Source organism: Cervus canadensis, chromosome 12 (assembly GCF_019320065.1).
Source record: "Cervus canadensis isolate Bull #8, Minnesota chromosome 12, ASM1932006v1, whole genome shotgun sequence".
In the NCBI taxonomy this organism is placed as follows: domain Eukaryota; kingdom Metazoa; phylum Chordata; class Mammalia; order Artiodactyla; family Cervidae; genus Cervus; species Cervus canadensis.
The window spans coordinates 68,587,050-68,602,177 of NC_057397.1; the positions used below are offsets into that span (position 1 = coordinate 68,587,050).

The window sequence follows — 15,128 nt, forward strand, 5'->3', positions numbered from 1 at the left end:
GTATGATTTGTTCTGCATACATTTTTCACCAAAGAGCAAGTTAATGCAACCAGAATCGATGACCTCATCACTGAAGTAGAATTGCTTTTCTACATATAGATAGGTGGGTGGCTGCTGCCTGGCGAGTCCGGTGCTCTCTGAGTGTTCACCAAGGCTGCTATGGTTCTACTCTTCTTTCCCCTCATTTCCTATTTCTTGCAGTATGCTGTTCACTCCATTCTCCTGACATTTGATTTCCTTTAAATGGCTTTCTTTTTATTGCCTTTGGACTACTCTAGAATCTCTCCACAGCTTATCTTTTATTTGTCTGCCCTCTTTCTGTGATCCTCAAGTCTTCTGTATCATTCACTTCAGTTCAGTCACTCAGTCGTGGCTGACTCTTTGCTATCCCATGAATCGCAGCATGCCAGGCCTCCCTGTCCATCACCAGCTCCCAGAGTTTACTCAAACTCATCATTAGAGAAAGTTAAAAGAATTATCTAATTCTAATGATGGATTTAAGACCAGTATTGGAGAGTGAAGCTTAAAGCTTTGAAGTATGAATGCACTTTCCTGTGGTTTTTTTTTTTTTTGAATGTTTGAATATTGTGAAGAGAGGATATGAAGTTTAGAAAACACCATCATGTACATTTTGTTAAAGGTGTATCTCTAGCCATGTAGATAAGTACCAGAAAGATTTTTGTTTTAAAGGAAACAATAAATCAACTTGATTGTTCACAGAAAGTTTAGAAATTCAGAAGTTTGTTGAATTAATACTACCTCCTGCCTAAAGCAGATTGGTAGAGAAATTAATATTTTAAAATTTCTTTGGCTGACAAATTTTATCACTGTCATATGATATGATTGAATTGTAGAGTTTCTCATTACTGTCGAAAGGCTCACGAATCTCACATGAAGGTTAAAGGCACAAGGTCTGAGCAGATGTCTGGATCTGAATCCCTGTTCTTCTCACTAGTTTTGTTGACCTCTGGCAAGTAACTCTGTGCCTCAATTTCTTCATCTGATAGAGATGGTAACAATACATATTTCATAGGTGTTTCTGTTTTAAAGGAGTTAACAGTTATAAAACATGGGAAAGTGCCTGACATATAGTAGATGTGACCTAAATAATAGCTGCTATTATTGTTTCTAACATGCAGCCTCAGTTTAGAGAGTAGCAAGTAGTACATAAATTTAGTGTTTTTGCTTGGCATCCAAGTTTATGAAGTTATAGTGGATTCTTAGGTATTTTTTCATTTTGAAAGTATTTCCAAGCAGTAATTCTGTCTCAAATATAGTAAATCTATTGTACCTTTAGGACCCTAATTCATAACTGTAGAAAAATAGCTCACTTATATCCAAAGGTATATATTTTTCAACTTCTGAACTGTCAGATTATAAAAGTCACAAGTTATTCACAGTATATATATAAAAGCTTAGATTTTATGTACTTGTATTGATTCCTTTAAAATTACATCATGAAATTCATTTCAAAACAATGCATCTGAGTTCCTAATGTAAAGTACCTACTGAATTTTAAAAAGTCTACTGTATATCGGGTTAAAAAATATGTGAGTACTAGTTAAATATATCCATCTTTGAAAAGCAAAAAGAGATGATTCCCTCCTGTGGCATTACATATTTTTACTGTTAAAGATGAAAATCATAATATAGTTCTTGGCTTCTAGGTTGGGTTGGGATTTTGAGCATAACACTGAGATTTCTGAATTTATTATCCTTTAAAACAAAAAATAAGTAGCATTTCTAAAGATGAACTCATTTAAACCTTCCTTTCTTTTGATGGTTTTTGTAATAGATATTTTCATGATCACTGCCTCATTCTGCCCACCTCAGGATGATGGCCATAACATAGGTGCTGCCAAGCTTTGAGCACTGTTGTTCTGGGTCATAGGAGGTCACATTGATTCTTCAGAGGCTATCAACTCATCCCTTCATGTATATTGATGGCAGCCCTCGCTTTATCTAGTATCCATCTGTTGTAAGTGTGGTGCATCTTCCATCTCTTGCATACATCCTAGATTGCTTTTTCTGTCTTTTCACCTTACCTCCACTTCAACTTAGTTTCCTCATTTCATAGCTGTATCGTCCGGAGGTTCCCCCGTTCCTCTTCTTTCATCCCCAGGCAATTTGCATCCCAAAGCAAGCTAAACTTAATTTAGAAGGACTTTTCTATGATTTTTCCATCTTTCAGTAGTTACACGTGAATACACTTCACATTTTAAACCATCCTGTACAGACTCTTCTGTTTTCACCACTGTATTTTAGAACAACCATTCCATTTTATAGCAACTGATGTTTTACAGGTGGTCAATATTTAGTAGTTAAAAATTAACTTCTTTAGAATCTGAGCCTTAGAGTGTCGTGTACAAGTTTGTCTAGATTCACCAAAAATCTAAAATAGGAAAGTCTTGGGAGGGAAGTTGTCTCTTGTAATACTGATCAACATCAGAATTTGTTTTGTTTTTTCAAATTTAACTTTGGATATGTATTCTCTTCTTGCTGCTACTTAATCAGAAGAGAAAATACTAAATTTATTAGTCATTTGGTTTCTGTGGCTATTAAAGTAGTATTTATCAGTGTATTAAAAGAGATTCTAAAAAAAAAAAAAAGATTCTGAGGAATACCTCTACTGACATCACTTCAGTCTTCCTGTCATTACACCTGGTGCTTAGCTTGGACACAGCAACTTAGAATCGGAGGGGATATTGTAAAATATGTATACATATGTAAATAGTTGTGTATTATATAAATAGACTGCAGCTATTTTGGGGGAAAAACACTTTCTTTTAGAAAGTAGGATAGGATTAAGAAAACTTTTGCTTGATTGGAGTTGGTATTTCTATCAGGATTCTAGGTCAGATGGAGTTTGACTCTATGTGGATATGACATGTGTCATTGAGAATTCTAGGGAGATGAAGCCCAGAAGGTGAAATATAGCACACATTTCTGATGTGGTAAATGGATCCTCACGATCTGTACCAACTATATAGCACACAGAAAGGTGGGTACCCAGTTGACTCCAGTACAGTAACTGTCTTTGAACAAATTTGGGGGGTATTCATGAGGTTTAAATAAAATTTCTAAAAGTATCATCTCAGAAGTTTGAAGACTTCCCAGTAGGGTTCAGACAGTGAATTGTTAGCAACAGAAATAACTTCTGTCCCTGGGTGACATGTACTGAGGCAGTAAAAATTTACTGGTGTACATTACTTAATCCAAGCCTCTTCGATGATTCTGTTTTGTCTGAAGTTTTGTGCCCTTTTGTATAGGTGCTTGGAGAAAAAAAAAAAAGGAAAAACTTTAAGGTGCTCTTTTCACCTTAGTTTTTTTTTTTTATAAGGAAATAAGTATACAGTCAACCCTCCATATCCACAGGTTCCGTACCCATGGATTCAACCAACCACACATCAAACGTATTCGGGGGGAAAAAAAAAATCCCAGAAAGTTCCAAAAAGCAAAACTTGAATTTGCCATGTGCTGGCAACTTTTAACAAAACATTTACATTGTATTGCATGATGAATTATAAGTAATCTAGAGATGATTTAAAGTATAGAAAAGGATATGTGTAGATTATATGCAAATAACCATTTTTTTTTAATTGAAATATAGTTGATTTACAAGTTGTATTAATTCCTGCAGTATGGCGGAGTGATACACACGCACATTCTTTTTAAAATTCTTTCCCTTGGCACAGATTATTGAATGTGGTTCCCCTGCTGTACAGTGAGACCTTACTGTTTATCCATTCCGTTCGCCTCTGCTACCCCCAAGCTCCCAGTCCACCCCTCCCCCACCCGCCCTCCCCCTTGGCACCCTCGAGTCTGTTGTCCATGTCTGTGAGTCTTTCTGTTTCAGTCTTGGGCATATATCCAGATAAAACTGCAATTCAAAAAGATATATGCACCTCTGTGTTCATAGCAACACTAGTCACCATACCATTTCATATAAGGGACTTGAACATCCTCAGCTTTTGGTCCCCCTCTGGATACCAAAGGATGACTGCAAATCCATCCTTACTGGGCAACCTGCTACATAATGAGGATGATGAGAGTCCCAACTAACATCTCGTCGGAGTTTAGGATGTGCCATGCCAAACAGGCAGTAGGAAGTACCTCACTGAGTCCTCACCGCGGCAGTCTCGAACGTGGTAGTCTTGTCGGCCCTTTCCAGCTGTGGTCACGGAGACGTGGAGAGACTAACCTGCCCGGTCCGTGTCTCAGGGCAAAGCCAAGACCCCTCATCTCTGGTCTTTAGACCTAGCTCTTCTCCTGTGCTGCCTAGTGCTGCTAATTAGTATTTGGATAACTTAGCATCACCTTTCCCGTTGTCTGTAATAAAAACTGGCCATTTAGAAAAATAATTTTTATGAAGTTATTACTCTTTCCTTAACCCAGTAATGAGAAAAATACACCCCCCCCAATTTTTTGCTACTGTGGAGAAGGCATATTTTTTTCCTCTGTTTGTCTTCAGACTTTACAAATCTATTCTCATCCAATAAATTATTCTTAAGCCAAGCAAGGTTTTTTCTCCTAAAAATAAATGTCTAAGTAAATCTCTGTTTCACTGCATCATGTGACTAAGTGTGAACCTGACCGCTTTCTTTAAAATAGTGTGGCAGATAATCTTGACAAATTAATTACCCATGTCTTATTTCTTTGGAGTTGATAGGCATCAGACAGATTTATCAAGGTCTTTAACAAATGAAAATTACTTAAATAAAAACATTTGGGTTTTTGTCATTTACTGTATAGAAATGAATGTGCACATGAGAACGCATGGGTACTTCAGTCCATTCCATTATCAGGTAGTCATGAAATTTTAATGTAAACTTTCAAAAATTGTTTATATATGGAATAATTTTAGACTTATGAGAACATTGCAGATAGTACAGGGAGTTTTCCATATGTCCTTCAGTAAGCTATAGGATTTTGATAATTTAGAATAGTTCTAGAAATTTTATGTTCTGGGCAACTGATAATCTATGTACCCTCAAGTGACTCAGAATATTCAAATGTGTCTAAGGCATTCAAATATAAAATGATATATACTTAGCTAATTTGATTGTGCTTTTCTCATTCTGTAGCTCCATAAAATATCAAAGAGTGGGCTGAATTTCTTTTGACCGTCAACATACATTAGATAAAGTATTCTTTAAAAAGTCTGCTACTTAAAAAAAAAAAAAAAAGTCTGCTACTTAACATTTCCTATACCTGTAGAGAAAACTTCAATTATTTGAAATTTGTCATGAGTTGAAAGATTAAGTTTATAAAAATTAAAATGATTTTTTTTCTTCTAAATATATAGAATTTTGTTTGAAAAATCTAGTATGGAAGAAGTTTAGAGCATATTTTAGCTGTGGAAGACTGTATACACTTCATTTTCAAGCACGTATAAAAACATGAAAATAAGGTTTCATGGCATTTTCATGAACATGTTATTTGGAGGTTAACATTCCTATATTAACTTTATTATGATCTGTTTTCTCACTTTTAAAATTTGTGCGGCATAAAAGCACAACATTTCATTTAAAGTGGAACTTCATATCCACCCCCTCACCCCCACCCTGGAAGCATGTCCTGTACTAGTTATATCTGGTCAACTGGCTCTCTATGAATCCATTCTAATGATTCTTTCTTGCTTCCATCCATGTCAAATCCATATAATCCAATTTTTGTGAGAATTTTTAATGCTCAGCAAGATTTTTTAAAAGTAATTAAGTGTGAGAACTGGTTAGCCATGGAGCCAGGCTCACTTTTTATTGAAAGGTGGTAGAATCGTAGCTGTGTGAAAATTATGTTACTCCAATATAATTTGACTTTCTACTCTCAATTTGACTTTTAAAAAAGAAAATTGCCAAATACGGTTTGCTTTCTTTAATAAAATATGTTCATAGAAATCCCCATACTTAGGGAGTGCTGGGAACAGTGTTGTGTAACATATTGTATAATGAAAAATGTGGGTTTCCCTGGGGGCTCAGATGGTAAAGAATCTGCTCGCAATGCAGAAGACCAGGGTTCGATCCCTGGGTCAGGAAGATTCCCTAGAAAAGGGAATGGCAACCCATTCCAGTATTCTTGCCTGGAGAATTCCATGGCCAGAGGAGCCTAGCGGGCTAGAGTCCATGGGGTCGCAAAGAGTCTGACATGACTGAGCGACTAACATACATAATGAAATATTTAGTTGATTTTGTTTTGAGCATATAAGCATTTACACCAGTGACGTATTTTCCTTGAGCTCTGATGACTGGTTTTCCTATTTTTATTTTTTGGAGTTGAAGCGTTTAAAAGACTGTGTTTCTGTAGAGAAGCCAAGATAGTGGGCATTGCTTGCTCTCCCCGTGTGATGACATAACAGTGCTTATGGTGCTTTCCTCCCCTCTCCACCGATTTTTATCCTTCTCATAGATGCACATCGGGAATTCCTTCACAGGCCTGCTTCTGGATATGTGCCAGAGGAGATCTGGAAGAAAGCTGGTAAGAATTGTTTAAAAACATGAGTTTAGTGTTCTGGCAGCTGTGTGCAGTTGTTAATGCAGTGATGTGAAGAATGACAAGGAAGGACTTTACCGCTAACAGCAACAGCAACAAAATACGCCCCCAACACACACACACACACACTTTAAAAATCCTGATGAATATTCTTAAACCAGGCCTGATTAGAACACAGAATAGTTTTTATTTTATAGCATCTGCTAGTGCTACTGTAGTGACGGTCTGGTGATACTTCTGTTATAAACCCCATTTTTCAGGGGCTGTAATGGTTCCAGGTTGGAAGCCTGAGGTTTCAGCTTGCATGCACCTTTTCCTTCCTGAAAATGAAGTCTGGTATTTTACTTTAGCCTTATCTTCTAATTTTTTTAATTGAGCTATAATTGACATCTACCTTTTAAATTCTTTTAAAAAATATCACAGCAACAAATTCACCAGTTGAGGCACTCAGAAATCTTGTGGTTACCAACATTTTTTAAAATTGATCTTTTGTGCTAATTAATATGCAATGACCAAAGCTAAAATAAGTTAAATGACAAAGTTGCTAAATTTATGTTTTCTTTTCCATGTATACTGTCTGATTTTCATTAAGAGATATTGTTCTACATTTTGAAGTAGCTTTAAGTTTCTGATGACTCATTGACTTACTGGGCTTAAAGAAATTCAAATTTGGCAGAATCTTGGTGGGACACCAGTAAGTTGAGCCAAAACCTTATTTAAAAAAAAAAAAAACTCAGATAAATTATAAACCTATTTCATGACTTAAAAATGACATTGCAAACACATAATGTGTCTGTGAGTTTCTGTAACTCCAACTGTTAGTGTTTCCCTGATGGCTCAGTGGTCAAGAATCCACCTGCTAATACAGGAAACACAGGTTTGATCCGTGGGTTGGGAAGGTGTCCTGGAGCATGAAATGGCAACTGAATCCAGTATTCTTGCCTGGGAAATCCCATGGACAGAGGAACCTGACGGGCTATAGTCCATGGGGTTGCAAAGGAGTCGAACGTGACTTAGTGATTAAACAACAACTCTAACTGTTAAAATGGTTTGTCCAAGCTGAGAAACTGGAAAATGCTATTTCTGCAAACCATCAGACAGGTGTGGGCCAGTAAACCCCCAGTCAAGGAGAAAAGAGTTTTTTTCCTACAGAAGATTTCAGTTTGGGTTTTGATTTGACCCAGTTATTATGTCTGTAGTTCTGTGCAACTTGGTGACTCTGGTGCCTTGACTCTTATTCGAGTTGTGTGGGTTTTTTTTTTTTTTTTTTAATTTTCTAAGAAATAGCTCTTTTGTAAGAGTGATAAGGTGTTTCAAAATCTGATAGTATTCTAGGCTTAGCAGCTTAGATTAAGAACCAAAGAGAAAGATCTCTTACATGTCTATTATACAAATCAGATAGATCCATTCAGCCTAAAGGTTAAGGTTTATATGTGTTGTGTTGTGTGTGTGTGTATGTATGTATGTATAGCCGGTCTGTATAGTCTTACCAGATCTACCACATTGCCTCTAAGAAGATTTCCTACCAAGATAACAGTTATGGAACACTCTTAGGCTGTTAAAATGTGCTGAGTGCCACATGATCTGGAGAAAGAATTGCTGTGTCTTCCTTCTGACCATTTTTCTTCCCAATTTTGAGCTGTCAGTGCAACTTATTCCAATAAGAGGTACAAAGAATTGCCATTTTGGATAGCAGAAGGATGAATTTTTGTGTTGAGGGAGAGAGTCTCTGTATTTCCCTTACTTGTGTATATTTGAGTTAAATCTTGATAGTTCATAAAGAAAAATTGACAGTGAAGTCTTGTGTAATCCAAATTCTTTCTGTGCTATTATCTGCTCAAGTCTTTGTTTGACTGCTATTAAGTGAGAGCAGATTTTTCTGAATATACTACCTTTGTTGGAAAGTCAACTTGAATAGCTATGCACAAAGGAAATCCTACCGTAAGTGGTAAGCAATTGGAAGCAGATTCAAAACAGAGCTATGTACTTTGCACTTAATCAGTTGTTTTTTTTTTTTTTTAACTTGGAATATTGTAATCTATTGAGTCCACTATTAATTTTTCTTCACTGTCTGGTGGATTTCTCAAATCAGTTCTAGGTATACTTTGCATTTTGGGTACTCTGAAAAGAGAGAAAGAGCAATACTTGTTTATGTAGTGTCCATGCATTTTCTAAGGGTTAAACCTTATCAAACCAATGTTTAGAATATTTATAAAATGTACCTATCCATCTATATTAGGTCTTCAGTCTAAAATCTGACCTGGAAGTAATTTTCATTAAATTTGTATTTTTATCACAGTGATATCCCTAATCAGCTGCATAAAAACAGTTTGGGAACAGTTTTCTATGGATAGCTGCCAAATTTTAGGGGGAGTCTATTGAACCTTTGAAGGACAGATGACAGTTTCACCTGGAAGTCTCAAGTAACTGCTTGTCATATGTATAGGCTTTTAAAAAGGCATTTCTAGTGTTCAAAGTGTCAAGGCATCCAACATGAGTAAAACACCAAAGGCAGAATGTGACATCTACATTCAGCCTGTTAAAATTTGAAAGTTTTTTCCCCCAAGATTCTAAAATTCACTAAGGGCAATTTTTTCTTTTTTTTTTTAGACAAAACGTATAAAGTGTGTCTTTGCAATGAAACTATTATACATTACCTTTGTGACAAATATAGGTAAATAAAATCAAGTTTAAAGCATTTGAACAATATCAAATGCTAATATCAATTATCTAAAATTCAATGGAATGTAACCCATGTGTCTTTTTTTCAGAGAAAATTATAATTTTGGAATTATATCCTGTGCTCGAAAGTACATCATATAATATTTTGCACCATTTTATTTTTAAATGATTTCAAACTTGCAGAAAGAATTGCAGAAAATAGTATAAACAATCTCATATAACTTTCTCCCAGTTTTCCCTATTTCACCATATTTGCTTTGATGTCTTCTCTCTCTGTTTCCGTCTTTCCTTCACTCTTTTTCTGTTTATGCATTATATATATATTTTTCCCAACCACTTCAGAGTAAATTGCAGACGTGATATCCTTTTACCCTAAACATTTTACTGTGTATTTCCTAATAAGAACAAGGACATCCTCTTATATAACCATAGTATGGTTACCACAATCAGGATATTAACATTAATACAATATAATTATTTAACGTCTAGACCCTATTCAAAGTTTGCATGTTACCCTAATAATACAATGTAATAACAAGATACATATTAAATATTTGGAATCCTAACAAAATATTGAAGGCCATATCCCTTTTCCCCTAAAAGTGGTATTTTTAAAAGCAATAGAAAAGGTAACAAAATATACTCTGTAGTTTAAAAGGTCTTTATAAAATTGGAGAAAGGCTACCATATATATAGTTTTTAAATTGCAACTGTTTTCTTCAGTATATTTTTCAAACAATCAATGAATGTTTGCTGTTGGTAATAAATATTCAAGCACCTTGTAAATGTCCTACCAATTCTCTTTGCTGATCTGTATATGCCTGTGGGATTAGAATAGGAATGCATAATTTAAATATAAATTGCCTGATTTGCATATACAATTAGTCAAGCTACAGCTTTGATCGTAAGCAAAAATTATTGTCCTGTATTACCACTTAGATAGAATTTTAATTCACCTTGAATATTCAAACCAAATTAGACCCTGACTATACAGTTAGAAGGGCAGTGCTTCCCTAGTGCCCCAAGCCTTTATGATAGGATAATAAAGGTATCTTTCCACCTGCTGGTGAAGAAGGTGCTGCCACCTCTGTGCAGTGCTCTGCTTCCATCCAGGCTTTAAATGCATATTTAAAGCAACCAAAAAATGCTGAACATATTTCAGTTAATATGTCCTGTCTGGATCTTTCCCTTTTAATTTAGTTTATAAAATATAGCAGACACTAGTTACAAATGAGTGAACTTCAGAATAGTGCTGTAAAAAATGGTGGAGGCTACGAAAGTCATGATTATTAATTAATAGTGGAGGGCTTCTCCTGATCCTCAAGTCATGAACTATGGAGGTGTGAAATAAAACATAGAAATTTAAAGAACTCTAGGAGTATTTGTATCTCAACATTTTTAATCTGCAGTATAACATTTTTATTAGGAATCTATGTTTTTAATTAAACAGAACATTTAATTAAGGTGCTTTTTAAGTGAGTGAAACAATTAAGTGCAAACACTTGAATGAAACATGTCATAATTAGTTTTAATAGAGTGTTAATTGGTACGAGATTTGCCAAGTTAATAATTACTGCTTATTAAATTTTCAATTAATCATTGTCATTTTGCTTTGAATAAAGATGAAAATTAGATAAACTAATTCAGGGGGAGGATATTTTCCCTTGTTAATTAGAACAGTTAATTTTTTAAAATGGAAATTACTTGTTTTAGTTGTCAATCTTATGTTGTACATTAGTCAAATCTTTGCACCCTTTCCACAGCCAAAAATAAAGAGCTAATTTGACACCTTGCAGGTTTGTAGTCAGGCCTGATTGTTTTGGCCTGCAGTATGATTCAATTATATTTGTCTAGTGCAACAGTTGGTTATGCAAAACTACTTATATTTGATTCAGTAAATGGACTACAACTGAAAAATTTGGAAATGAGAAAATGATTTTTTTTTAATATCCACATCACTCAGGAAATGAAAAGCTGGATCTTCCATTTGTTTCATCTTGGATTTTCTTTCAAAGGTCTGCATTAATTGTCATGAGACACCTTTTCATTACTGTATCTTTCACCAGCAAAACAAGTGTTTGCATTTATATATGTGTCTGTGTAAAATCTATTCCCTTCCTCTCTTTTCCTGAAAGCATTACCCATGGACTCTCTATGTTCATATTTCATTGTGGCAAAACACCTTATTCTTCTTCGTGGGTCTCAGTTATGTAGACGGATTTCTTGTGGTAATTTTTGTCTTCTGACTACTTAGTCTGATCTCAGGATCCTGTCTGGAACACTAGTTTGGTAGTCCAGTTATCGTGAGGCTACAGAAATAAAAGGTATTCCCAGGAGTGTAAATTAAAGGAACAAGGCTTCACCCTTTGCGTTTCCTAAATATTTCCAGAACGTGGGTCTTTAGAGGTCTGGAAGACCCGCCCGGTACCGGCCGGGAGTCGCGCGTGTCTAGCGTTCTGTGGTGACGGGTCGGGAGCCCCGGCCGCACGCTAACCGAGCTTGTTCTCTTGTCCGGTCCCCCCTGCCCGGCCCGCAGAGGAGGCGGTCAACGAGGTGAAGCGGCAGGCGATGACCGAGCTGCAGAAGGCCGTGTCCGAGGCCGAGCGGAAAGCGCACGACATGATCACGTCGGAGCGCGCCAAGATGGAGCGCACGGTGGCTGAGGCCAAGCGGCAGGCGGCGGAGGACGCGCTCGCCGTCATCAACCAGCAGGAGGACTCGAGCGAGGTGAGGCCCCTGCGGGAGAGGCTTCCGCTCCGAGGGTGGGTCTCGCGAGGGCGGGAGGAGACTAGCCGAGGTGCATGTTGGGCCAGAGACAGACTCGTGTCTGAGGGGGAAACGCGTGGTTCGGGGAGGCCTGGCACTTAGAAATAGGCCGAGAGCTGACCAAATTTTGTCTTTGTTAAAGACCTAAAAGAACACCTGCCGCAAAAAGAGTTTTAGCGTATTTGGTGGGGAACAGATTCAAGTGAAATGCTTAGAACTTCTGGCACTAGAGGTTGAAAACTGAGTGTGTATGTGTGTGGGTTATCATATATCTGTGGTTTCCTTCTAAAAGCCAGGATTTAGGACAGAGACCCTATCTAAGCTGTGTCACCTGAAGATATATTGCAGGCAGGGGTCAAATTTATTTCCTTAACTATTGGTTCTGAAGTTCAATGCTAAACCAACTCTTGCATCAATTAAGAATTCCTAAGAGATCTTCTGCACGGTCTGTTCTTGCACGTTATGTGTAATAACCATTACGATGGTCATTTCATAAGCATCACATCACTGGCAGATGTGATGTTACACATTTTAGTGTTATTACAGTGTATTAGAACACACATACGCAGGTAACCTAAATGGCTGAAGGATCACGGAGGTAACTAAAACACAGTGTCTAACAGGATGCCTTTTAAACAGAGACTGTGAAGTCAGAACAACATGATAATGCTCTATATTAATACAGCATCCCAATCCCCAACCCAAAATAGCCTTAGAGAAGGACTGCCCTTAGCTTGTCACACCACGCTGAACTAGCAAAAGCATATGCTGATAAATCAATGGTCCACTACAACACATATCTATAATTCATGAAGGAGAGTAAGAATTTAATTTGTACCAGGCTTCTCTGTAGATGAAAGACCCTATGGGAATTACTCGATACCCAGAGTTTCTATTTAATGTGTAGCAGATGAATAACAAGGGGACAAAAGGAATTGATTTTCAACCTTTGAAAGTTTCCCAGGAAAGGAGGGACAAAGGGAAGTTTTCTACCCTTTACCACCTGACTTCCATTGTTTAATTAAACTAGATATGAATTCAATTTTATTGGCATCTTATGGCTAAGATATTTAAGGACTTTGTTCCATAATTTTATTGGCATCTTATGGCTAAGATATTTAAGGACTTTGTTCCATGTTTTTTGAAAGAACATTTTATTACCATCTTTTGGACAGAATTTGTCCTGCTCTATTCAAGTTAGTGATACTGTGAGGCACATCATTAAAACATTATCACTTTCATATAAACATTTTAGGGCTGTTATTCATTATAAGAATATTTTATAGGTCACTAAATTCTGAAGATAAATATCTTAGAGAAATTGAGAATTAAGTCTTTATATTTGGCTAATAGTGCTATATCTCTTTAGTATCTATAATCTTTTTACCTTTATATCTAATATCCAGAAGAATATATGAACTTGACACTAGTATTTAGCATTATAAAAATCTGGTGTATCAATCAGTAGCTATAAATAGTAGATAGGATGAAATAACCTAGATATGAGTGATCTTCTAAGGTAACTGTTTTTTTTTTTTCCTGATGTCTTGAGAAACTGATTTTTAATATAGTATTACCCTAGTCTTCAGTGACATTTCTCAAGGATTTTAAAATTGACCAAGGCAGTGGCAACCCACTCCAGTACTGTTGCCTGGAAAATCCCATGGACAGAGGAGCCTGGTAGGCTGCAGTCCATGGGGTCGTGAAGAGTCGGAGATGACTGAGCAACTTCACTTTCCCTTTTCACTTTCATGCATTGGAGAAGGAAATGGCAACCCACTCCAGTGTTCTTGCCTGGAGGATCCCAGAGACGGGGAAGCCTGGTGGGCTGCCGTCTATGGGGTCGCACAGAGTCGGACACAACTGAAGTGACTTAGCAGCAGCAGCAGCAGCATGCTAGTAGAAAAGGCTTGGAAGTCAGAGGGCCGCATTTAATTTCTGGCTCCATAATTCTGTGATTTAAAAAAAAAAAACAAACACTAAACCTCTAAAAGCTTTGGTTTTCTCATCTCATGTGGTGGCTACAACTCTGAGACATAATCAGTTTTAATCACATTGCAGGTGAAGAGGCTCACTTGGCTAGTCACGCAGCTGGGGGTTGGCAGGATCTCCACTGGGGCTCTCAGCATACCACCCTCCTTACTTTGTTTCAGAACAATGAAATAAGGATCATGAAGGTATTTTTGGATACAGATAAAGAAAGGCAATTTTAATCTGGTTTCCTACTTCTATTCTTAAACCGCAAGACCACTTTTAAGACTTGTGGGGGATTGAAGCCCTTGAGGCATCACGCCTCTTCTCATCAAAAGTAATATAGACGTCTTGCAAGATGGAAGAGAGATTTCATTTGAATGAAGCCCAGACTCCTCCAGACTTGCCCATGAGTCCACGGGCACATACATACACACACACACACACACACACACACACACACACCCCAAACACACACACAAAGGGTTTAATCAAGGACTTGACAAAAGGGGGGGGGGTGGTTAATCTATTAGTCATAAATTAATGCTGAAATTCCCCTGAGGAATAACAGTGTCTGAGAACAATCTAAGTTGTATCTTTTGCTCAATCTTAGCTTGAATTTGTAAAGAAATACTTTTCTTCCCTCTCAGGAATTGTTTACTTTTCATTTAAGACTGAATATACAATTTGGAATCCAGCAATTATTTTCCTGCACCCTGTTCTTTCCTCACATTCAAGAATGTGCACCTCTTAGAAGAAATGACCTGATAAAAGCCACCCCAGCAGTGATGCTTAGACGTCACCTCAAGTCTAGGAAATCCTGGGCCCTTTCAGAACAGAGCCAGGACAGCTCTGGTTTCCTTGGGCTTGGATAGAGTTCCCTTTCCTACCCCCGCCTTACCACAGTTGGCCCCAGGATAGGGGACTCTGTTAGGTTAGGACTTCATGGCCTAGCTGATCTGCAGAGAAGGCAGTGTAGATGCTACTCAGAATTCTTAGCTGTATTTTTATATTCAGAGAGTTTTCTTGAGTTTTAGCCATTTGGCCTCAAACAAGATGCAGCTCCCCTTCATGGATCAGAGCCTTGACATGGCGAAAGGGCTTGTGTAACTCAATGAAGCTAAGAGCCGTGCTGTGAAGGGCCTTCCAAGATGGATGGGTCCTGGTGAAGAGTTCTGACATGGCCCACTGGAGAAAGAAACAGCAACCCACTCCAGTAT

General features: G+C 37.3%; 1 protein-coding gene across 9 annotated transcripts in view; it reads left to right on the forward strand.

Moving 5' to 3' along the window:
* RUNX1T1 (RUNX1 partner transcriptional co-repressor 1) overlaps window positions 1–15,128 on the forward strand; it is a 149,850-nt gene that overhangs the window by 121,423 nt on the left and 13,299 nt on the right. For 8 of the 9 annotated variants that reach the window (XM_043483911.1, XM_043483913.1, XM_043483916.1 and 5 more), the window contains 2 exons: window positions 6,406–6,474; window positions 11,708–11,898. In XM_043483911.1, coding sequence (XP_043339846.1) covers window positions 6,406–6,474; window positions 11,708–11,898 — 260 coding nt within the window. The remainder of the gene's footprint in view (window positions 1–6,405; window positions 6,475–11,707; window positions 11,899–15,128) is intronic. The other variant, XM_043483914.1, reaches the window with a different exon arrangement.